Source organism: Antedon mediterranea, chromosome 8 (assembly GCF_964355755.1).
Source record: "Antedon mediterranea chromosome 8, ecAntMedi1.1, whole genome shotgun sequence".
NCBI classification, from domain to species: domain Eukaryota; kingdom Metazoa; phylum Echinodermata; class Crinoidea; order Comatulida; family Antedonidae; genus Antedon; species Antedon mediterranea.
The window spans coordinates 9533890-9557543 of NC_092677.1; the positions used below are offsets into that span (position 1 = coordinate 9533890).

Here is a 23654-nt window from a genome sequence, read left to right on the forward strand (position 1 = left end):
ATTTTCTTGTTTGACAAAAATTGTTTCAATATCTTGAAAATGGGTTTCTCGTTGTATATGTATATATATCTTTCTATCGTTTCTCATTCACGTACAGATTGTTCTAAAGCAGACGCTTGACAAAAAATTCCTCTTTGTTTTTTACCAAATTGTTATCATTCGTAATATAAATTACTCGGCCGACGTAAACACATGATCCCGCTAGTTTCTCATTCACGTAGAGATTGTCCTAAAGCGGACGCTTAACATAACATTCCTCTTTGTTATCATTTGTAGTATAAAATACTTGGCCGACGTAAACACATGATCCTGCTAGTTTCTCATTCACGTAGAGATTGTCCTAAAGCGGACACTTGACAAAATATTCCTCTTTGTTATCATTCGTAGTATAAAATACTATGCCGACGTAAACACATGATCCTGTTCATTAATATCCATACTTATGTTACGCATGTTTTACAAAAATGAGAAAAGGAATGGTTCATATAGCCTAGCCATTGCTGGAATTAGACTATGTTCAAGTGCAAAAAAAGTGCATATGAAAACATTGTAGTGTGAAGTTGTATACATAAAATCACCATTGTCGGTTATTGTGTATATAGGTCAGGGGTCAACATGAATGAATGCAACTGGTATCTTTGTCCATCTCCAATAAAATGTGTTGGTATCCAGGTATAATTACTGGGTAGTCTGAATCAAAGGTTACAACTCTGAGACAACAAGTTCATGTACATCAACTGTCCCAGAAATATATCCATCATTTAGAAGTTCTGTTTTGGCAGTACAACATTAAGTACTTTAACATTATTGGGTTGTATTATTGCCAGCAATACATAAGTATCATATCATACACAACTGGATAGATTTTTCATTTACAGTGTATGAATTTACATGAATAAATAAATCACTGGAAAAAACACTTTTTCAACAAGTGAAGATTTCAACAAATTTATGTTAGTATTGTAAAAATCAAATGTGGATGTCTACCGGTAGTCTTCAGCGGGTGAATGATCGTTGATGACGGTCTCGTCCTCCCTGTCGGTTGTATCCAGCTCGTGATCGCGGTGGAGGAAACCTGTATTTAAAATAAAAAACAAAATCTTTCAGAATCCAGGATTTAAATAATGATTTTTTCTAATGTTATACAAAACTTTTCAAATCTTTTTTCTTTCCTTCAAACAATACAATAAACAATATGCATTTGAGTAGAATAAATGCAAAATAGCGGTTTATCTAAAAAAAAAATGACATACCTTCCGTGATCTGCTTTGCTCCCTTGTGTCGACCAGTGCGCTGGCCGAAAACCTCCTCTTCCTCTAGTGTTTGGTCTTCGCTGACTTGGGCCACCTCTACTTGGGCCTAAGCCACGCATACTACCTCTAGGCCCACCACGTATGTAAGGATTGTCTCGTCCTCTCCCTCCTGCTCTTGGTAGGGGCCTACTATCTTGCCTGCTATCAGGTCTGTGGAAAGACATAAATTATGTGTTTAATTATTATATAATGGTATTGTTCTTGGTCTTTAATTGGATAAGAAAGTTTATGAAATGCAAATCCTTATCAATCAAAAATACATCCTTACCTCCTATGAGGAAATCCCCTTCCTGGACCAGAAGAACCACGCCTTTCCCACTGACCACGCCCTGAACTCGGCCTTTGTGAACTGTCTGTAAAAAATAAATAATATAAAAACTACAATATTTTGTATATACTACATTACAAAATATAATTGAGCAGTGTTTATTTGATAATAACTATTGTATATTATTTCCAATAATTGTATTATGTATTTGTGGAAAAGAAATTGTGGAGCATCAAATGTCATCTTTTACACTTACTTCTGTCACCCATTTCTCTTCTTCCGCTATAGCTACTCCCACTTGGTCCATTCCATGGACGACTGCCTTGAAAACCGCCCCTAGACCCTCCCATAAATCCACGCCCATTTCTACCAGTAGGTGGTCCCTGCAATTGAATTAAATATTTTTTAATGCATACATTATTAATTTATTAATTTTTAATTGGTATTTTAACTAGAAATATAAATTGGAGCAAAGACTACCTTATTTGGTCTCTTGTGATCTGGCTCTTGCTCCATGGCAATAAAATCATCAACATGCATAGAGGGCGGTCTGCTGGTGTTTTGAGGACGTTGTCTGAAAGTATCGTACGGCCTTCGTCCATAGGAATTACCACGTGTCATTCCTGTATTGAATTTATTTCAAATGCTTTAGTTTGTTTCTTTTAATTTTTACTTTACATAATGTAAAAAAATAATGATAGAGTAATATACAGAGAATAGAAAATGATTATGTTTTACCATGAGATCTTTTGATAGCACCACCGGATTTATTCATACCGCCTGTTACCAGAGGAACTCGACGTCTAGATCTATAAAAAGAAAAAAGTGAAGATAACTACATTGAAAACGACTCAACAGTATAAAAAGTTATTTCGGATATTATTGATGAGATTGTCAAAACTGAAATAGATAAATTACCTTGTTGATTTTTTCTTTAATTTAATCGTGTCGGTGCTACCACGATCAAGCTCAGCTTTCAAATCAAACGTTGGGATACATGCAGCACGTAGTTCTTCTAAATCACAAGGCACCTGAAATAAAGATAAAATAACTTTTATAATCCATATGTAGATTTGTGTTGTTTCTTTATATAACCTCAATGTATCATGATTGGTAAAAAGGCAGTTGTAGAATAACAACTTTTAGTTTTTTATTTGTTGTATGATTAGTTCATTTTGATCCCATTGGGACAGAGCGACAACACAGCGATTCAATTTTACTGGTTGTATGATTAGTTCATTTTGATCCCATTGGGACAGGGCGACAACACAGCGATTCAATTTTACAGTTGTAGAATATAGTGATAAACAGCAAGGGGTTGAAATGGACCACAACACCAAGGTAACTCCCTACTCTTTCCAAAAGATGTACTGGGTTCCTTTAAATGCACACAAGTGTAGGCTGTTTTAAGTAATTATCCAAGACTTGTTCTACGTCCAGAACTATGGTCAAGAAGTACCTTGGAACTGTGGTTTGCAGTTTCCCTCTCTAAACCGCTCGGCCACTTGATTTGATTATATTGTTACTCTATTTCACCACTCAATTACTTACTAATTCAGGTTCAATCTCCCCTTCATCCATACCAGGTACTCCGATCCAATACGATGGGCTCCAGCGATCGTCATCGACATCACCGACAACATACACAACACGCAAGTTCATCTGCTCGGTTAGACTCATTTGTGGAGGCAGTGTAATTTCACCAAGATCATTGCATTTCAACAGATCTTCAGTCTCTGTAAGGGTCTGTGATAGGGTAGCAATTGTCTCTAATAAACTTTCAAGAGTGAGGTCTTCCTTACAACAATCCTGTGTATAAGAAAAATCAGAAATGAAATAAATTAATTAAGAGCTCAGAAATATATAACATATATATAACATATATTATCACCATAATAGGACATATAAATAAGAAAAACTTTATTAAATAAAAAATGCTGTTGGTTGGAGTGTAGTCTGAATTGGGTTGTAGTATACATATACCACCTTGCAAATTGAACTCAGAATTGCTGGCAGTGGGCCTATTTCAACTAATGCACAGGTGTATAGCATCAACCCTATGAAGGGCATCTTGTGCCAAAGAACACCCTGCAAAGCCTGTTTCTGGTATCCCACAAGCACATTAGTGCCTCACCCTGCTAGGGTGTAATACTGCCTCTGTCTCAGACCTTCCCAAGGGCCAAGGTAAGCAATAAATGCTCATTTGTAACCCCTATTGCAAGCATCCAACCAACTTGTACTACACCCTCAACTATGATGCCAATATATATCACTGATTTCAAGAAATCTTTTTAAATTGGTGTTAAGTTTAACAGAACATTTTTTGGGTATTTAAAAATTTACAAAAAAACACTATTCTGGTTTTGTTTCGAATGAATTACAGGCAAATTTATCTGTTTGTATACCATATACTGAAATAATGATTAAATAATGAATTATGTCATCTTACTATATCTAATGAATATTCATAATAATTCATTAGCATAAAATAAAATTACCTATATTTAAATGACAATACATTATTCATCATATGAATACAATAAAAATCACTATTTAATTAAATTTTCTCTTTTAAATATTTCATGAATAATAATTTTGTTATCATTAGTTGAAAATTATCATTTGCATAAATTTGCATTTAAACAAATGACATACCTCCAATGTTTTCTCCAAGGTTAGCAGGGGATGATCATTAGCATCCCAACGGAGCCATTCTCTTATTTTCTCCACACTCATGGTGTAAGTACGGTATGTTCCAGGTTCAACTTTGACCTCAGAATCTGTAGCTGGAGTGTCGCTGGTCAGAAGTAACTGTATAAAGTCAACACTGGTAGACAGTGTTGAAAGGCAGTCTGAACTTTCACGGTTGAATGAAGATTGTATTCGCATAAACAAGCAGTGCAGAGCAGTAGGATTGCGTTCTATAGCACTTTTAATACAATAAAAAAAATGTTTAGTAATATTTGACAGCCTCCCTAAATAAATTTGAGGTGGGGTTAAGACTAAAATTGGCTTATACTTCACAGGAAATTGGAAATACCCATATCTATTATTGTATAAGCCAATTTTAGGGGCAGTATAGTTATTAAACCAACAGCCAACTCTGTTGATACCTTTATTACGGACCATTGTTATGTCCCAAAGGGGGTTAACTATAATACAGGTGCTACTGTTAATGACGTGTTATGGTTATTTAGGCACAGAGTATAATTGGATTACATTCAAAATATATACCTCTTCACATGACAGAACCCATAATCATGGTCTAAAAGCATGCTCAAATGTCGTAATGCTAGTAAAATGGATGCATATGATTGGTCTGGACTGCTCACATGATCCAACATAGCTGTGCACATAGCTTCCATATGCTCCTTACATGGAAGGCTGTTGGCCAGCTGGTCTGACAGTGGAATGGTATCATTGAGTTGAAGTGACACTTCTGGCCCACAAAGAACTTGCTCAATTGCCTAAATAATCAAAACAATGGAATACTGTAGTAATATTGGAACATTTCTGAAAATTTAAAAACAGAATTTGTCCAAAAGGCTCTAAAATTAAAATTATTTTTAAAAATTTCTGTTGTTGAATATGCCATTTTAATGTCACATAATAGTCAGTTTGAACAAAAACAGGATCGAAATATAACCCAAATTTTCTCTGGAAAAATGTAATTTAAAGCAATATATATATATTGTCTGTCAGACAATGGTTTTTGGTTAAAATTAACAGTAACATAAGTGATTAATTTTATTAAAGTGCAAAATCTGAATTTATTAATCTTTATTTTTCATGTTTTTGGGGACAATACATCTTTCATATTACAATATTGTGAAAACTGGACTTTCTGGTAAACCATATAGTGTTCTGAAGAGGTCACTGACCCTGCTTACCATTATGCACTCCTGAGCTTGAAGGTGAGAGGTTGAATCATGGACTACATTTAACAAAGTTAGCATTCGTGGAAGAATAGCAAAATATGGTTCTTTGGATTTACTACCACTTGTACTGCTAAAATAAAGGCAAAAATTATAATGTATTAACTTTCAAAGAAGATGATTAATATACAATGGATGATGAAAGAAGAGGCAGAGTTAAAATATAACCTTTTATCATTCACCAAATGCCATTGCCATTCAATAGTGCGCACAATTGCCCACAATCTTCCAATCAAAGGACAGGAATTTATTTAGGTGTTATATACAAAGTATAATTTGTCAATATGTAGTACCTGAATCTGCCACTAAAATTCCAACAATATTTTCATATAACATACCTTGTTTTCAGCATGTGCAAAAACGCGACTTTGATGGAAGGTTGAGCGACAAGGTAACTTAATAGGTTGAGTATGTGTACCGTGTTTGATCCACAGGGCCGCTCTTTACCATCTTCATCACAATCGCTTACAGAATCGTGTAAAGCTGTCAGAACAGCCCTAAATAATGTAAAAAAAACAGTTTTGAAAAATGGTTATATTTATTTATATTTTTATTTCCACATACACCACCCACAATGCATGTACATGGAGAATGCATATTTTAAGATCTGTGTGGTTACCTTCGTTGTTTAATATCATAATATACTTATTTATTTACTGGTATAATTTTGGACTTACTGGACAACAAGCAAGGCTGTTGGTGCAGCCAGATCACCAAGTTGCATACATACTCTTCGAAGAGATTGCTGAAGAGGTAAACAACTGCTATCTAAAAATAGAAATACAAATTAGAAAAACAAATTGTTAGAGTTTTCTTTTAAAGGAAGTTTGGTAAACTTATTTTAATTATTAATAATTTATACCAGGTCACCTCATCAGTAAAAGATTGGTCTTCCAGGGGGCACAGGTATGAGTGGCTGTGTCTGACAGTGTTTACCAGTACACTGGGGTAACCCCATACTCATCTCGAAAATATACCAGGTGCTTTAAAGTGCACATGAGCTAGATAAGTAAACTGGACATACAGTTTATAGTCTTTATCCAAGAAGACTACTTCTACCACCAGAACCATGGAGCAAGTGGGCCTTGAACTCTTGCTGATGTTATGGTTACGTAATTACGGTTTCACTGCCTTAACCGATATTCCGCTCACTCTCTCCCCATCAAGGTATCCTGTTTATAGTTTTTAAACTACTGTATCAATATAATCTCCTATATACTGTTAAAACACCAACACATGGTAAAGAATTTAGCAAGTTAAAGATATCTTACTTGATACGTCTTTGATTATTTTCTGTATGTCTTCGCTAAAACAATGTAGATAACAGCTCCATAATTTACGTTGAATCAAGGCCTCATTTGCTTCATCTTTGGTTAAATTCTGAAAGAAATAATATAATATATATTAACATAGCCTCCACTGTAATGATATGTCTAGTAGTTGAATGAAACTTAAAAGAGTTGTAAGAGCAAGGGTAAAGAGAATGGAAAGAACATGAAAATGTTACATATTAAATCATGTTAAAACTTTAGAAGGTGCTATACTAGTACTTTATACTTACTTCCTGAGTTTGGATAGGTAGAGGTAATGGCAACATCTCTGAGAAGACAGTTAAACCACCAATGAAACTAAGAGGTGATAGTGGAATGTAGTTAAGAAGTTCCTTAAGCATCAAGCCCCAAGAACTGGAAATCATTGCTGGAAAAAAAAAATAGATTGTTTACTTGGTGGTCCTTTATAAGCACTAGTCTTAAAGGAACCAATCTTATTAGGTGACACAAAGAATACTGCTTATAACCAAACAATTTTATGCATTGAATTTGAACTATTATTTAAAATACAAGTAGATTATTATTATTATAGGGACCATTGTTTAGAACATGATATATAATGAAAATGTTATCCATTATAAATAATAAATCTACTTCTTCAATATACATTCACTCATAGACTATCTTATAACCAACTTACCTTCCTCTCTGATTGGTTGATCAGCGACGCATGATGTAAATGTTAGTAGGATATCCTGAATGTTGGACAACATGAGTTGAATGTCGTTGCTAACAACACCAGATGTAGCAGTCGAGCAGTGGAGAGCAGAAGACAGAGTCAACAGGTTTGTTACTAAGCGCTCATTACGGAACTAGAATGATGAGTCAAGGAGAGATAAACAACTTTTATTCAATAATTAATCACAGATATTGCATCACATAAATTATTATTGGTTAACTAGGCACAATATCTAAATAGAGTGTAAAATTAAAACATACCTCAATAGAACTACTGCTCAGCAGATCCGTAACCATTCTATGAATCAATTTCAAAAGAGGTGACACCATCGCTTCAAGGATGTATGCACCCAAGCAGTTTCCTCCTTGACTTACTTGCCAAGGACGCAAAAACAAATCACCAATTACCTATAACATTACATTTTCATAGATTCAAAAATGTCAACCAGTGGTTTGTTTGGTGTAAGATTTTGTTTATGTAGATAATGGTTACATTATTTTATTAAACATACCACTGTGGCACAGTTCTTTTATTTTATAAAATTAAAAACTTATTTATTGAGGGTGACCCAAACAGGAAATGCTGACAAACAAACCGATCCCTAACAGTGGCGTAACGACTATGAGTGCTCACTGGCTAAACCCAGGGGCCCCAGAGCCTAAGGAGGTCCAGAGCATGAATAGCCCAATGCACCTACTCACTGTTAGAGGGTCTCTTTGTCTGTCACGTTTTTAATACACCATTGGCCCTTCACATAAAGAAACTACATACCTTCAGTAGGTCAATGAATATGTTCATGGCGTCAGCTGAAAAAAGCTGAATTGTAGCAAGTTTGTAACGGAGATCTTTTTGTTGTTCTGCAAGAATAAAATACAATGAAGAAATGAAAAGCTTTTAAAGATTTGAAGGTGGTACTACTATAATAATTATTATTTATATATATTATGTAAATAATCCAAAAATCAAATATAGTGAAATATAGTGCTTGAAGAAGGAAATCTACTACCAAAATGTGGCTCATAAAATTGGTTCTTTTTTGGAGACATCTGTATTCAAAAGCATGTACATTTGTAGTCATAACTTTCAACTAATTTGAGCAATTGTATGTCAACATGACTTTGCTTTTGGACAAATAAAATGAACTATATAACTATCACATTTACCTCCATTTTTCATGTCAACTGGAGGACATGCAAAATATTTGAGCACTCGAAGGCTAGTGACTAATCCTGGGCCTGATCCTGGCAAATCTGCAGACAGCGAAGCAGAATTCTTCTGAACGTACTCTACCAATGTTTTGATACTGTTCAGATCATAGGAAATGCCTTTAACTGGCTCTAACCACTTGGTAAATCCTGTTTAAATAAAGTATAGAAAATTGAATTTAGACAATTGGTACCTTTCCCAGGTCAATACCATGACTAATCATCTCCTACTAAAGGTTAGTTAAATATCATCCCTCTTATTACCAGTTTTGTGACATAAAACAGTTTAATTTAACAACAGTTTTCACTTCTGATTCTTTTTATTATTACTATGTTCATTATTGGTTGTATATTTATTATGTTTCTGCCTCTGTATTTTTCTCTATTGCTTATATTTATCGTCTTTTTGTGACATAACATAACATAAATCTCTTTTATTCATCTCATTAACAAACAATAACAAGCGAGGAGTAAAACATATTTTAAAAGATGAAAGGGACCTCCAAGAAACCCCAAGGGGCTTGTGATAGGAGGCCCACTAAAAACTAGTTACATTAATTAAGATACCGCAAAATGAATAAATAAATACAGGGGACGCGCATTATTATTTGTGAAAATAATGATATTATTATCATTAAAATCATTTTTGTAAAAACTTTTAGAGATAATGTATGCATATTCAAATAATAATTTGACCAAGCTATCTCAACATCCTAACTTTACAGAAAGTCAATGGAAATTGCTATCAAACATAGTGACATATGATTGGCTTGTCAGTCAGTTGCTTTCAGTAAGTTTTAGTAAAGAACACTAAAGGATTATAATTCATTCTGATCTGTTAATGCTATTACCATTCTCTTCTGCAGAACAGTTGATAATTCTTGTAGAATAGTTCTTCAATATGGTGACATCATCAAGGTACTGCAGTACACATTGCAGTAGATGTGATGCGTAACCATAGGAAACAGAAATTTGTATTTTATGATTAACTTCTAGTTCATCACCTAAATCAAACATAAATAAACCAATATATTTATTCATTTAACACATTACAATTGAATAATGAAAAAGGTAATGATGAGGGAAGTAATGATTATGATAATAATGTTATTGCTGGTACCGGTAGTCACAATGATAGATAGTTTTAGTGATGAAAATTTAAACTAAAAAACAGCAAAATATCTTTCCTTACCTGGAAACTCTAAGAAGGGCAATAAGTAATCCAAATGTGTGTCTAGGCCAAACACAGAAGCTAGACAACTTTTGCCTGTAGGGGAAAACATCATTGTGTAGGCTGTTCCAAGTATCTCGGCTGCCTCCTCTCTCTCATTTCCACCCACAGACTCGCAACCATCAATAAGACCTTTTAACTTATCTACATATTGCATCACTTGAAGGCTTTGTAAAAGTTGTAAGCCTAGGTTGCAAGACTCGTTTGATTCTTGAGTGTCATCGTCGTAGGTGTTGGTTAAGGCTTGGATGATGGCTTTAGACGTATTGCAGTTTAAAGAGAAAAACTGGAGACCTAGAAAATTTTTGAAACATCAAATTAACTTAACTTTAAATATTAATGGAATACTAAAACTATTGATAATTTATAAGCTAGACAAAGGTTTTAACCTACCACTATGAGAAGCCATTAAAGACTGCATTAAGTCCCTAATTCCATCAAAAATTCCATCATGAGTGCTGGTTGGAGGTGACACCAGTAACATCTGAACACTTTCAAGCAACTTACTAAAAAATAAATTTAAACAAATTTAAAAGTCTGGAACACAAATTTATTGATTGGGTGGAAATTGAAATCGTCTTATTAAGAAGATACAAACCAGTTTTGGAATAGGTGAAAGAGCATTGGTCCAGGATCAGCAGTTGAGACTTCATCAGTCAACTTCACTGTCGTTGGGAATGATTTGATTGATGGTTGAACCTGAAAAAGACAAGAAATATATACAGAAAGTCAATAAACAATAACTGCTACCATCGTAATACACTAAACTGCTGTGACCCTGACAGGGAAAATATGGCCAAAATTAGGATTATGTGGATGGTAAAGCTAAATGAATATTTGTAACTTTTCTAGCAGAAAGAAGCGACATCAAGGCAATCGAACAACATGATGCTGAGTTCCGGAGATGAAAAGGTTTAGGCTGAGTAACGATCAGTTCCATGCCCCTTAAGACACAGCAGAGAATATTTACATAGGACAGTACTGTTGGTATTTGTCGAAGCCAGACGTAAGATCAAAGGACTGTTACAAGTTCCTATCTTGGCAAGGCGAGCTCAGTGTCTTGTTCTTAGATTGCCTTGGTAACATTAACACCTTCTTACCAGTTTAAAAGAAGCCGTTCTGATAGTCTCCACTATCTGCTCGATACAATCAGCAGCTGATTCAATGTCTTCCACCAGAGATGATGATGCTGGTTGGAAAGAGGGTTCTGCTGGTGCAATTCCTTCAGTTTCCATCCTCTGTGGAGGTGGTGTTTCTCTTGATGCCTCTGAAGAATCATCCTTGGTTGTACTTTTCTCTTCAGTGATTGTTTCCAAGTCGGTTGGTGGTGATGAATCAATTATGCTAAATAATCAATCAATATTAATCAATCAATCAATAACAATAACCAATCAATATCATATATAAATCATACAAGCCCATATTATATATAAATCCATATTAATACATTATGATGAATGCTTTGCACATACGGTTTATGAAAACATTCACAGTTTTGTAACTTTACCTTTGTGTAACAAGTCTTAACCTGCTAAGCACTTCGTATGCATGGACCTTCTGTACAAGGGCAGTTGTAGCTTTCATTACTCGAACAGCTTGTTTTGAAAGCAGTAAGCCAAGAAGCATCTGGTACCCTGAGCTTTCAGGCTCATCACGTCTCCTCCGCTTAGGCGAGGGTGGCCCATCATCTTTGGTGGAAGACGAGGTCAGAAGGAATTCTAGGCCTGTCTGCCAATTGGTCAAACTGTCCAGGGCTTTAAGAGCCATTAGTTTTAAGGATGATGCCATGTGGTCAGCAAAAAGTAATTCAAGAAGACGTTTGACTGCATTTTTATCCTAAAGAGTAACATTCAAAACAGTAAATTTGTGCTCTTACAACCAAGTGATCAGCATTGGTACCTTTAATATTATTGACCAATAAATCAAGTGGTCGAGCGGTCAAGATAGGGGCACCATAAACAACAGCCATGATATCGGAACAGACACACATCGATCATAGTTCTGGTGTCTATACAAGCCGAAATAGCATTCTAAAAACCAAACTTTTCAGATACCCAGACATTTTTGAATGTCAGTTTTTAGAAGAGGTTACTGTATAACTACAGACATTCTACGTAAATTGACATCAACCAGCTACAAAAATAATCCTTACAATAAATTTCTCTGTCAGCTGTATATCAGCAACTGCCACAGCAGCAACGATCTTCATTCCTACTTTCAGTTGCCTTGTATTAACGGCTAATGTCTGTGACAAAGCCACACTCAAGTCCAGTGCTTTTATTGACCAGTCCATTATAATGTCTACTTGTTGTTCATCTAAGTAAGCAAGCCATGGTATCACCAGAGGCTGTAGTTCCTCTAATGTACTAACCCACCTACAACAAAAAAAACAAATATAAATCAATGAATGGAAAACACTTTAATGAAGGATAACACAGTACTACAAAACATGCTCCTTAAAAAACTACTACAGTAATTCAAAATAGAAACTCATAAAGACTACTACTGTAGTACAATTGTGGTAAAAAGTGGTTTTTAATTGGAGGTAGGAAATTACCCCTCTGAAAAAATCTTTTTTTTTCAAATTGATTAGGAACTAAATAATTTTAACTTTTAATCAGTTTATTCATAAAATATCCTTAATTAAAATGATAAATATTTTTAGCCGTGCAGATAGTTACATACTTAGATCCATAGTCATCTTCACTTTGACCTCTAATCAGGTCATTCAATTTTGTAACTTCATCTGGAACATTGTCATCAGAAGGCGTCGTTTGCAACTTAGCTTTTAATGTCTGGAATGGTGTGTTGTATGGAGCAGCAAAATTCTATGATAAAACACATTAATAGAGTAAGATCGATTATTCTGTTTGGGCTTATTACTTGCTCCTGGTAAACTACTGTATGAACACTTTTTTAACCTTAATAATAAGTGAATAAATATTTGAATTTCATTGATTGACAATATATCCAGGAATATTAATTAAGCTAAAAGCAAAAAAAGTTAGTGCCTGTATGCACATGTAGACATTCTAGGGACACAAGCTTTTTAACTTTATGCCAAAGTTCAAAAGTTGAATAACATTTGACCAAAGGGTAATCCATATTCATATACCTCAAGTGGTTTGATAAGTGCTAGAACCTCAAATGGGTCATAGATTCCTATGGTGTTCCAGCCTTCATCATCAGCAATCTGCTCTGGGTCAAAATCATCCTGTTTACAACAAAAGGTAGATAACTGGTTTATGAAATGTTATAAATTATATACATATTGAACAAAAATGAGAAAAGCCACCCAAAGAACCTTGTGTGCCGTAGTTCTGGGTTTTAAGATATTGACCACATAAGCATAAAGTGTATTTCCACTCAATTCTCAATTAATATTAGCTTTTAACAATGTTCATATTAAATTCAAAATAATTTTGGTACATAAAGATTCTTACATCTTCCATTAAGTTTTCAAGTTCTTGTTCGTCTAAAACCTCTTCATCACTAACAATCTCTTCATAGGCATGCTCAATGACTTCTGGCGGTTCTTCTTCATCAAAGCCTTGAGTCACTGTGAAAATAATAAATCAAATTTGTTTCAAAATAATATCAATAATATGTCTATACAATACAGAATACATAACTTAGATTTAAATACATTAACTGTGGTCCTAACATTGGAAAGTTCAATATTGTGAAGAATGCATCTCATGCGATTTCCAGGCATGGTAAAAGGGGGAAAATGCGTTTAACAAGCTAGCTGCCTTCTAATAATAAGGTGTACATTTTTGGGATGGTTTTTTAATATCTAAAAAGAAAAAATTGCACCTTAGTGGGGAGACAGGCAGATTACTTAATATATCTGGAACCTTTCACGATAATCAGGAAGCTTTGTGGTTTCATGGAAAAGAAAAATTATTATTTTCCAGTACAGATTTGTAATAAACAAAAGTTCATCACATACCATCAGGAATGTCACTTGTTGAAAGATTTTTACGATTTATTGGAGACTGCTCAGGAGTAAGCGGTTCAAAGAGTTCTCCTTGATCTTCTCCTTCCAGATCTTGAACATCAACCGATGATTCTGTACTGACTTCTGTCTTTTCTACATCCAAAGATGGATGTGACATACTGTAATTATCCGGAGCATCGATATCAGGGGGCGTGTGGGGTCCAGAAGGTTCCCCCGGAGGAGTCCTTGGCCCCCTGTGTTTTCGATGCTCTTCCCAATGATGTCCATGTCTGTCGTCCTCTCCCCAATCACTAGTTTCTCGTGGTTCCCATGTATCAATGCTTTTCCAGTCTTCAACTTCCTCATTCCAGGTAGCTTTCCAATGTCCAGATGGAGGTTCTTCAATGGGTTTTTGCTCTTTCCACTGTTGTCTACTATCCTCAACATCCCAGGAGGTCTCGGGTGGTGCAACTTTAGGCCGCCATTCCTCAACTAACTCCTGACCATGGGGAGGTGTCTTTGGACCTCTCTTTGCATCTTTACCAAAGGCTATTATTTTTTGCTCTTCTTCCGTCATTCTTGGGATCTCCTCTTCTAATTGTATTGCCTCATCTGTTACCTTCTTTTCCCTCACTTTATCATCTAAAATTATAAATAAATATTTGACTAGTATACTACAGTTGAAGAAGATATATTTACCATTAAAGAACTGTCTGAACCTCACCTGTTCTCTTTGAATGCGACTGCTGCTTTGGTGGAGGTGGGGGAGGTGGTGGAGGCGACTCTGACCGCCTATTCTGCATAGTTCCAAAGACAGCCAAAGTCACACTTGCATACCGGCCACGAACGACAAGTCCATCTGTGGGCAACTGAAAAAAGAGAGTTATACAGAGTGACTAAAGAAATTAAGATGCATAGATTGGGAAATTAACCGAACTATATTGATTTAAGGGTAGAACAGAAGTTTGTACTGAGCCTTATATGCATGTAGTATTATAAACCAAATGTTGTACCTTTGTTTTTGGTACTAGCTGTATTTCCCCACTGTCCTGATAATGGAATGACCCAATACGTTCAAACACAGCAGCTCCATGGTTGTTTAGATTGTTGGCGAAAAATTCTAAAGAAAATCCACCAGGCTGTGTCTGGCTGTAACATAAAAAAAAAGGAATGGGGTAAATATTGTAATTTGTAACTTATGCATCCTTATTTATTAGGTTATATGCATGATATGCATATAACCTCTTGATTCTGTCAAAATCTTTATTTATTTATTTATTTATTTATTTATTCTTTCCTTAGCACTATTTGTCCGTGAATTATCTTGGCATCAGTTTCATCTATCTAAGTCAATTTTTCAGAGTATATTCCTTATGGCCAGGAATCGATGTGGTTATGTTTTCACGATGCGCAATCAAAAATTACGCGGTCTACGCGCGATTTAACGAAATCACGTTTGTAATCATATCTTCACAAACAAGAATCACTTTTAAACAAAATTTGGTACTCATAAATTTCAGGTCATATTTCATCATATGGCAATACAATTACGTGCGTAGCGCATATAACGCATGCGTACGCGCGCTTAAAATGTTGAAAATTGTCAGAATTTATTTTCGATGAAATTAGAGTACGTTTCAGGCAATTTTAAGCGTTTAAAAAATTGCCATGAGTGCGCAGATTTTTGCACGCGCACTGCGCGTCAAACGTTAATGCGCACTGTTTGTGTCCGATTACTGTTGTATAACCTTTCTTTAATAATATCATCATATTTTATTCACTTTTCAACGCGAAACAGCGTTATACGAGCACGTCAAAAGTGACGGGCTACGCACGTGTAAGTTAACAAAATGGTGAAAATATGCTAAATTTTAAAATTAATATATATCGTTAGAATGCTCGGGAACACGTATTTTTTATTTAATTTTCTTGAAGTGTATATATCATATGTATGATTTGTTATGAAATTAGAAGAACAAAAGTTGATTAAGTCATCATTAATGGCACATTAAATTTAACAAAATTAATTTCGACAATCAAACAAATTATAACATTTTCTTAGGCCAAAATAACAAACTTAACGTTAACTTTCTTCCTTAAGAAGTTCATATATTAAAGTTAAAAGTATATAGTTTGACAGTGCATCATTTTTTTTAATTTTTAAAGATGTCATCATAGTAAAACATTATAATTCATTGCGGTATGTAATAATCTATCTGCACCAAAGTGGTTACTGCATAGTAAATACACGGAGGAATTTTTCTCCAACTTTTAGTCAGTTGTGTATGGCTCGATGGTCTGTGCTCGTGTCATGGCATTCAAAGTACCGAGTTCGAGTCTCACATTGGGAAACGAAATAAGATTTTTTTTTTATTATCCGTATTGTTCAAATTTATTTCTTAGTGTATAGATTATACACATGATTTATAATGAAATCTAGATAAAAAGTTACTTTATGCCTTTATTATTATGTAACAACAAATGCGGTTTATGACATTATACGCAGAGGGATCTTTGATCGGATTGTGATACCGGCTATGGTGTTCGCGTTAGCAAAGTCCTATCATATATTATAAATAATTAAAGATTCTGAGAAAATCAATCAATCAATCAATATATCTTTTAAAAATCAATTATCTTTATTTAAATCAATGCATATAACCTATAATTCGTCATAGTGACGAATTAAATCTAGTTTATTTATTTATTCTTTCCTTAGCACTATTTTGTCCGTGAATTATCTTGATATCAGTTTCATCTATCTAAGTCAATTTTTCAGAGTATATTCCTCATGGCCAGGAATCGATGTGGTTATATTTTCACAATGCGTAATAAAAAATTACGCGGTCTACGCGCGATTTTACGAAATCACGTTTGTAATCATATCTTCACAAGCATGAATCACAATTAAACAAAATTTGGTACTCATAAATTTCAGGTCATACTTCATCATATGGCAATAAAATTACGTGCGTAGCGCATATAACGCTTGCGTACGCGCGCTTAAAATGTTCAAAATTGTCAAAATTTATTTTCGATGAAATTAGAGTACGTTTCAGGCAATTTTAAGCGTTTAAAAAATTGCCATGAGTGCGCAGATTTTTGCACGCGCACTGCGCGTTAAACGTTAATGCGCACTCTTTTTGCCCAATTTCTGTTTTACAATCTTTCTTTAATAATATCATCATATTTGATTCAGGTTTCAACTCGAAATTGCGTTATACGAGCACGTCAAAAGTGACTGGCTACGCACGTATAAGTTAACAAAATGGTGAAAATATGCTAAATTTTAAAATTAATATATATCGTCAGAATGCAGGGGAACACCTATTTTTTATTTCATTTTCTTGAAGTGTATGTATCATATGTATGATTTATTATCAAATAAAGAGAACAAAAGTTGATTAAGTCATCATTAATTGCATATTAAATTTAAAAAAAATTATTTCGACAATCAAACAAATTATGTCATTTTCTTAGGCCAAAATAACAAACTTAACATTAACTTTCTTCCTTCAAAAATTCATATATTAAAGTTAAAAGTAAGTAGTTTGACAGTGCATCATTTGTATACATTTTAAAGATGTCATCATAGTAAAAAATTATAATTCATTTCGGTATGTAATAATCTATTTGCATCAAAGTGGTTACTGCATAGTAAATACACGGAGGAATTTTTCTACAACTTTTAGTCAGTTGTGTACGGCTCGGTGGTCTGTGCTCGTGTCTATGGCTTTCAAGGTACCGAGATCGAGTCTCACCTTGGGAAACGAAATAAGATTTTTTTTTTATTGTCCGTATTGTTTGTTCAAATTTATTTCTTAGTGTATAGATTATACACAAGATTTATAATGAAATGTAGATAAAAATTAACTTATGTCTTTATTATTACGTAACAACAAATGTGGTTTATGACATTATACGCATATGGATCTTTGATCGGATTGTGATACCGGCTACGGTGTTCGCGTTAGCAAGGTCCTATCATATATTATAAATAATTAAAGATTTTGAGAAAATCAATCAATCAATATATCTTTTAAAAATCAATTATCTTTATTTAAATCAATGCATATAACCTATAATTCGTCATAGTGACGAATTAAATCTAGTTTTATTATTACTTTTCTATTTGCTATTTATACTTACCCAACTGTAGGCACCTTGTGTAGATCAGGGTGTACTCTTGCACCCCATGGTATCACACGGATCTCTTGTACAATCACTGGCCAGGTAAACTGTATCAGATCCAAGTTAGGGTCCTTGAAAAAATATTTAAAATGTCATAATTGTTATTATTAATTTATAACTGTTATATTATTAATAGTTAGTAAATACTACTACTAATATTAATATAGTAGTATTTTAAACCAATTTATTAAATGAATTATTTTATATATAAAATAATTATTTTATAGTATTGCCATAGGGTTAGGCCTATCGTTTTTTAATTGTTATCGTTTCTACAACAATTTATAAATCAAAAAAATATATTGTCTAGGCTATGCCTACTGTGTTCTACAAGGCACGGCACACAGTACTCAACATAGGGCGAGGGAAACTCGATGGAATATTTAGTGTCAATATATGAGTGAGTGAGTACAGGCGGCCGAGGCCTAGAATTCACAACACAGCTAGGCCTATAAAACATCTATAAACTCTAACACTAAATTATATCTATTAAGTAATAAATACATTCAAGAACATAACTTTACATTTACCTTTGCATTTTCGTGACTAAAAGTTTCGCAAAATAACAATTTCATTGCTTCACTTTCCGCCATGCCAAACAAAATCATCTATCCAATCCAATAACATAGCCTAGCCGTTAATAACCAGTCGTTATGTAGTTAAAAGAGTAAATTAATTTTGATTTCATTCATGTTTCTTGCATGAACCGCGAAAACATAGTAATTCAATTAATGAAATCGATTAAACCAGTACCATCCAGTCAGTTCTAAATAAATCACTGTTGTCTTATGTTTGGTTTGATTCAATGGTCTGGTGCGAAGATTAAACGGTAAGCTTTTTATCTAGGCTAAAGGCTTTAAGTAGGCCTAGGCCCTAGTATAACTTCTATTTCTAGGGCATAGCGTAGCTTATCATCACCTGCTGTTCCTATTCTGCAGCGGGGCAGGGGGAGGGTGATCTGAAAATGAGAAGAGCGGCGTGCTCTTTAATTTTATGTGTGAGATGGGCTATAATATCTAGGGCTAACCTCCTCCTGCTGTTGAGCACTTTTCTGAATAAAAAAACTGAATACTGTATTTGTTGTTGTTACAGAATTACAATCTCTGACAATCGCTCCACCCGATAATTTCCCCAGCTCCGCTCCCTACAAATCTTGCTAATCCCCCAACAAATCCCCATTTATTTGGCATTTGGTTTGGGCTTACCAATGGAATGGTAAAAATCTACACTAGGCCTAATCTACTGTACGTATAACGCAAATGCTGTTTTTTATTACAGAAAAATTGTATAAAAAGAATGCCACAGCGACTATTTTTGGTAGCTGGTCAGTGTAGGTGTGAGGAGTGTTGTCCAAACCATTGTTGTGACTCATGACCCAAGTTTCTATTAAATTACTACTACTAAACTAAAGAACTTGTAAGATGGAAACCAAAATACAGGTAAACAAATTAGAAACGGAAAGAAAAAGGGACATAATTAACGGAATACTAAGAAAAGAACAAAGCATGCAGAAAGGAGAAGGAAAGAAATGAAGGGTGATTCCAAAATAGATAAATGGAACGAATTAACCTATCCGACTGTTTTTTTAATTAAAGATCTCCTCACTGTCCAACTTCTATGAGCAATGCAACTGAAGTAGTTTGAGGAGCTTGTAAGCTGCCAGTCGAATACTTATAAAAAAATTATTAATTAGTTAATAAAAACAAATATAAATGATAGGTTTTTTGTACAATAACATCTTTTTCTTTTCATAGTCTGAGGGTGTGATGCTTAGAGACAGTTTCCATGCTTTAAACATTCTCTCTGTACTCGATACGTATCGCAAAGAAGGCCGAATGTGCGATGTTGTTCTATGTTGTGAAGGTCATTCTATACCGGCTCATAGGTAAGTACAATACCCCTTCACATTGCAAAACTATTGAGGCAGCTGGAGTCTGCACAAACCAGGGCTTTTACATCTGCAAGTTTTCGTTTTAAACACCAGTGTACGTCTAGTGGTCCAGAGACATTTTTTCAGAGTTTAATATGAAAGAGGTATTTTGTTAATATATTTGTCTTGTTTGTTATTTATTGTTTTATTTTAAATTTATTTCAGAGTTGTCCTTATGTCATTTAGTGCATATTTTGAGGCAATGTTTAACAGCAATATGTCTGAAAGTAGCCAATCATCAATCACTATTCACAGCATAGTTCCTTCTGCTTTGGATGCATTGATTGAGTTTGCTTATACTGGGAATATATTGGTAAGATATGCTTGTTTGCTCATATACCATGGACCTATAAATTAAAATAGTTGCTCATACAGTACTACCCAGTCCTCCCTACTTAACACAGTTGAACGCAATGGCCAAAATGGGGGGGGGGGGGGCCTGCTGTTTATATCTGGTTCACTTGCACTCAATCCCAATCGCTGCAATATGGATTATCACACCAGAACCACACATACTGTACAGTGTACCTTCCTCAATTTGAGCTCAAATAGGCAAATTGCTTTATTTTCTATACTATAGATTAATGAAAATAATGCCCAGGATATTCTTGTTGGCTCGTCAATGCTTCAGATAACCACAGTAACGCAGACATGCAGCCAGTTCATCCAATCACAACTCGTGTCTGACAACGCCATCGGAATTCACTTCTTTGCCAAAATGTACTCGTGTACAGAACTTCTTAAAGCTGCAGACTGGTTAATAACTAAGAACTTTGTAAAAGTCGCACAGAGCAACGAGTTCTTAGAACTTGACTCAGAGAAACTTAAAAAACTGCTGAACGACACCTCTGTTCGTATGATACTTGGAGAGAGAATTGTGGCCGGAATTAGTCAGTGGTTTAGATATGATCCACAGAATCGGCGTGATGGTTTGCAAGATATCATTGAATATTTAAAGCTCCAGGGTCCGCATCCCCACCTTATGAATAATGTGAACTTTGACCTATGTGATGTCGAAGACCAAGAGATGGTAGACATATACCAAATACACACTGTAAGGTTTTTCCCATTTTTTCAGTTGAGATGAGTTTAGTTGAGTCTTTGTAACAATGTTCTTATTTGAAAATATGAAAGTTTAAATATATATTTGATATTCCTAATTATCTTAATCACGATTGATGTTTTATACACACAGGGTTTATTGGCAATTGGTGGGGTATGTGAAGGTCTAACACTATCATCAAACCTCTTCTATGCCGGGGAGGGTACAGGAGGGTGGTGCACTGTAACCCCAAGTTCTGTAACTTTAGCTCCATTGAATCAGGCAAGATCAACCTTTGGTATAGCTACAGATGGCTCAGATGTCTATGTTGCGGGTATGAAAATGGTTATAATTTTACAACTGGGTTAAAACCAGTCCGTTTTTCCCTTTAAAAACCCAATATGTAGATAGAAGCTACAATATTTGACTAGTACCCCTTTCACATCGCCTAGCAAAACTCAAGAACATTAACAAGAAAATAAATAAATTTTAAAAATAGGTTTCATCTTTGTAACAATTTTCATTTAAAAAAGTGCAAAATTAGTAATTTCATATACAGATAATTCAAATCAAAGCTCCCTTCACTAAAGTATGATATGTAAAATAATTTTAGTTTAAATATGTATACCTTTACAGGTGGTAGTAACTCCTGCTATGCTCTGAATGTAGTTGAATATGTACCTTTACAGGTGGTAGTAACTCCTGCTATGCTCTGAATGTAGTTGAATATGTACCTTTACAGGTGGTAGTAACTCCTGCTATGCTCTGAATGTAGTTGAATATGTACCTTTACAGGTGGTAGTAACTCCTGCTATGCTCTGAATGTAGTTGAATATGTACCTTTACAGGTGGTAGTAACTCCTGCTATGCTCTGAATGTAGTTGAATATGTACCTTTACAGGTGGTAGTAACTCCTGCTATGCTCTGAATGTAGTTGAATATGTACCTTTACAGGTGGTAGTAACTCCTGCTATGCTCTGAATGTAGTTGAATATGTACCTTTACAGGTGGTAGTAACTCCTGCTATGCTCTGAATGCAGTTGAATATTATGAAAACATCAGTAACAGCTGGAAATTGCTCACTCCTCTTCAAGAACCCAGAAATGGCTGTCAAGCTGCGATGATCAACAACATGCTACTGGTAGCTGGAGGTCTCAACAACGACTATCTAAAGTCTGTGGAAATGTACAAGGTAGATCGTGAGACCTGGTGCTATGTGCAACCAATGAACTTCCATCGTGGCTTTTTTGCGGTTGACGTGATTGGTGGGATGGTTTACGCTGCTGGAGGTACAGGTAGGTAAAAGAGTCAAACATTCTCACCATCTGAAATAGATTTTAGAGTAAATAGATTTTAGGGAAATTATTTCTAAATATTTATGTTTAAATGACTGAATAATTACTGTATAGGTAATTAATAAGTACTGTTACGTGTACACATGAGTACACAAACTATAAATATAAACATACAGGATGTACAGTAAAGTATTGTATGGACATTTTTTTATACTAACCTACAGGTGGGCAGCCTGGTTGCAATGATTATCTAAGTACAGTTGAACGCTACGACTCTGGACATGATAAGTGGACCGCTCTTCCCGAAATGAACGAAGCTCGTGGGAACTTATCCTGTGCAGTTCTCAACAGATGCTTTTACGCTATTGGTGGCTTCAACGGACACTTTCTAAAAACCGTCGAACGCTTAGATCCACGTACAAACCGATGGGTGTCGGTGGCTTCTCTACGCAATTACAGAAGTTCTTCAACCTCGGCTATTTTGGATGGTACTATTTACACAATAGGGGGATTTGATAGCAGACATGTTGTGTACACTGTCGAAAAGTATGATCCTGTGGCAGATTGCTGGTTAAAGTGTGATGCATTACCAGCCAGGATATCTGGCCTACAGGCTGTGTCTTTGTGCATTTGACACTTCATATGAAGAATGCATACATATTCATATGCATAGAAGTAGATATATTCAAATGATTTTATTTTGCAGAAACTGTCTGTTATTCGAAGTTTTGTAGCTTTGTATCTTGCATAAAATGCTGTTTTATTAATTTGTTTATGTAAACTGTTTGTGTTAAAAATAGTGATATTTTGAAAATTAACTGTTTTTTTTTTGTAAATAAAATGTTTAAAAATATACATATAGCATTATAATTACAGTTTAAAAATTCAGCTATAATACAGGTAATAGACAACGCTTATAAGAATTATATATTAAACATTTACTTATGGTAACAGTACTGTACTACTCTGGAGTTAATGTACAGTATATCAAAATAATGATAAAAGCGTGGTTCCCACTAGCGACGCAACGCAAGGACGTAACGCAACGCAAGTGAATTGACCAATCACAAGCGATGGCTTATTCGCTTGTGATTGCTAACTGTCTATAACTTCGCTTGTCATTGGTTAAAACGCTTGCGTTGCATTTACGTCCTTGCGTTACGTTCTAGTGGGAACCAAGCTTTACTGGTGAATCAAAACTCATTCTATGTATATAGCAAACATAATTTTCACAGCAAACGCATATTTCTAAACTATTCTTTCAAATATGTCATCAAATTTGTACCTCTTTATA

General features: G+C 34.7%; 2 protein-coding genes across 4 annotated transcripts; one reads left to right on the plus strand and one right to left on the minus strand.

The window, feature by feature from the left end:
• Window positions 1-76: 76 nt before the first annotated feature.
• LOC140057356 (protein virilizer homolog) lies at window positions 77-18697 on the minus strand. 2 transcript variants are annotated; one of them, XM_072102990.1, is made up of 34 exons: window positions 18624-18697; window positions 18052-18164; window positions 14916-15051; window positions 14627-14771; window positions 13915-14544; window positions 13406-13521; window positions 13078-13176; window positions 12648-12790; window positions 12115-12337; window positions 11470-11798; window positions 11063-11306; window positions 10561-10661; window positions 10356-10468; window positions 9924-10256; window positions 9583-9735; window positions 8690-8881; window positions 8298-8383; window positions 7787-7933; window positions 7488-7659; window positions 7078-7214; window positions 6788-6896; window positions 6194-6284; window positions 5855-6013; window positions 5472-5586; window positions 4816-5048; window positions 4237-4510; window positions 3133-3390; window positions 2500-2612; window positions 2320-2390; window positions 2062-2204; window positions 1838-1964; window positions 1582-1666; window positions 1254-1463; window positions 77-1075 (listed from the first exon to the last, which is right to left on the minus strand). In XM_072102990.1, exons 1-34 carry the CDS (start codon window positions 18684-18686, stop codon window positions 997-999), a joined length of 5742 nt encoding a protein of 1913 aa, XP_071959091.1. In that variant the 5' UTR covers window positions 18687-18697; the 3' UTR covers window positions 77-996. The 2 variants fall into 2 exon arrangements, with proteins under 2 accessions (XP_071959091.1, XP_071959090.1); XM_072102989.1 differs by having other exon boundaries at window positions 5472-5589.
• A 74-nt stretch (window positions 18698-18771) lies between these two features.
• Window positions 18772-23325, plus strand: LOC140057358 (kelch-like protein 12). 2 transcript variants are annotated; one of them, XM_072102993.1, is made up of 8 exons: window positions 18772-18922; window positions 19372-19532; window positions 19848-19978; window positions 20189-20336; window positions 20604-21077; window positions 21219-21399; window positions 22073-22360; window positions 22585-23325. In XM_072102993.1, exons 2-8 carry the CDS (start codon window positions 19515-19517, stop codon window positions 22992-22994), a joined length of 1650 nt encoding a protein of 549 aa, XP_071959094.1. In that variant the 5' UTR covers window positions 18772-18922; window positions 19372-19514; the 3' UTR covers window positions 22995-23325. The 2 variants fall into 2 exon arrangements, with proteins under 2 accessions (XP_071959094.1, XP_071959095.1); XM_072102994.1 differs by having other exon boundaries at window positions 22106-22360.
• Window positions 23326-23654: the final 329 nt, after the last annotated feature.

Coding starts and splice junctions, on each gene's coding strand:
- LOC140057358 (XM_072102993.1), top strand. Junction 19,979..20,188: donor CATTCTATACCGGCTCATAG/GTAAGTACAATA, acceptor AATTTATTTCAG/AGTTGTCCTTATGTCATTTA. Junction 21,078..21,218: donor ACATATACCAAATACACACT/GTAAGGTTTTTC, acceptor TTATACACACAG/GGTTTATTGGCAATTGGTGG.
- LOC140057356 (XM_072102989.1), bottom strand. CDS start 18,686: ATGGCGGAAAGTGAAGCAATGAAATTGTTATTTTGCGAAACTTTTAGT. Junction 11,799..12,114: donor AGCTGACAGAGAAATTTATT/GTAAGGATTATT, acceptor GTTACTCTTTAG/GATAAAAATGCAGTCAAACG. Junction 7,934..8,297: donor TATTCATTGACCTACTGAAG/GTATGTAGTTTC, acceptor GTAATGTTATAG/GTAATTGGTGATTTGTTTTT.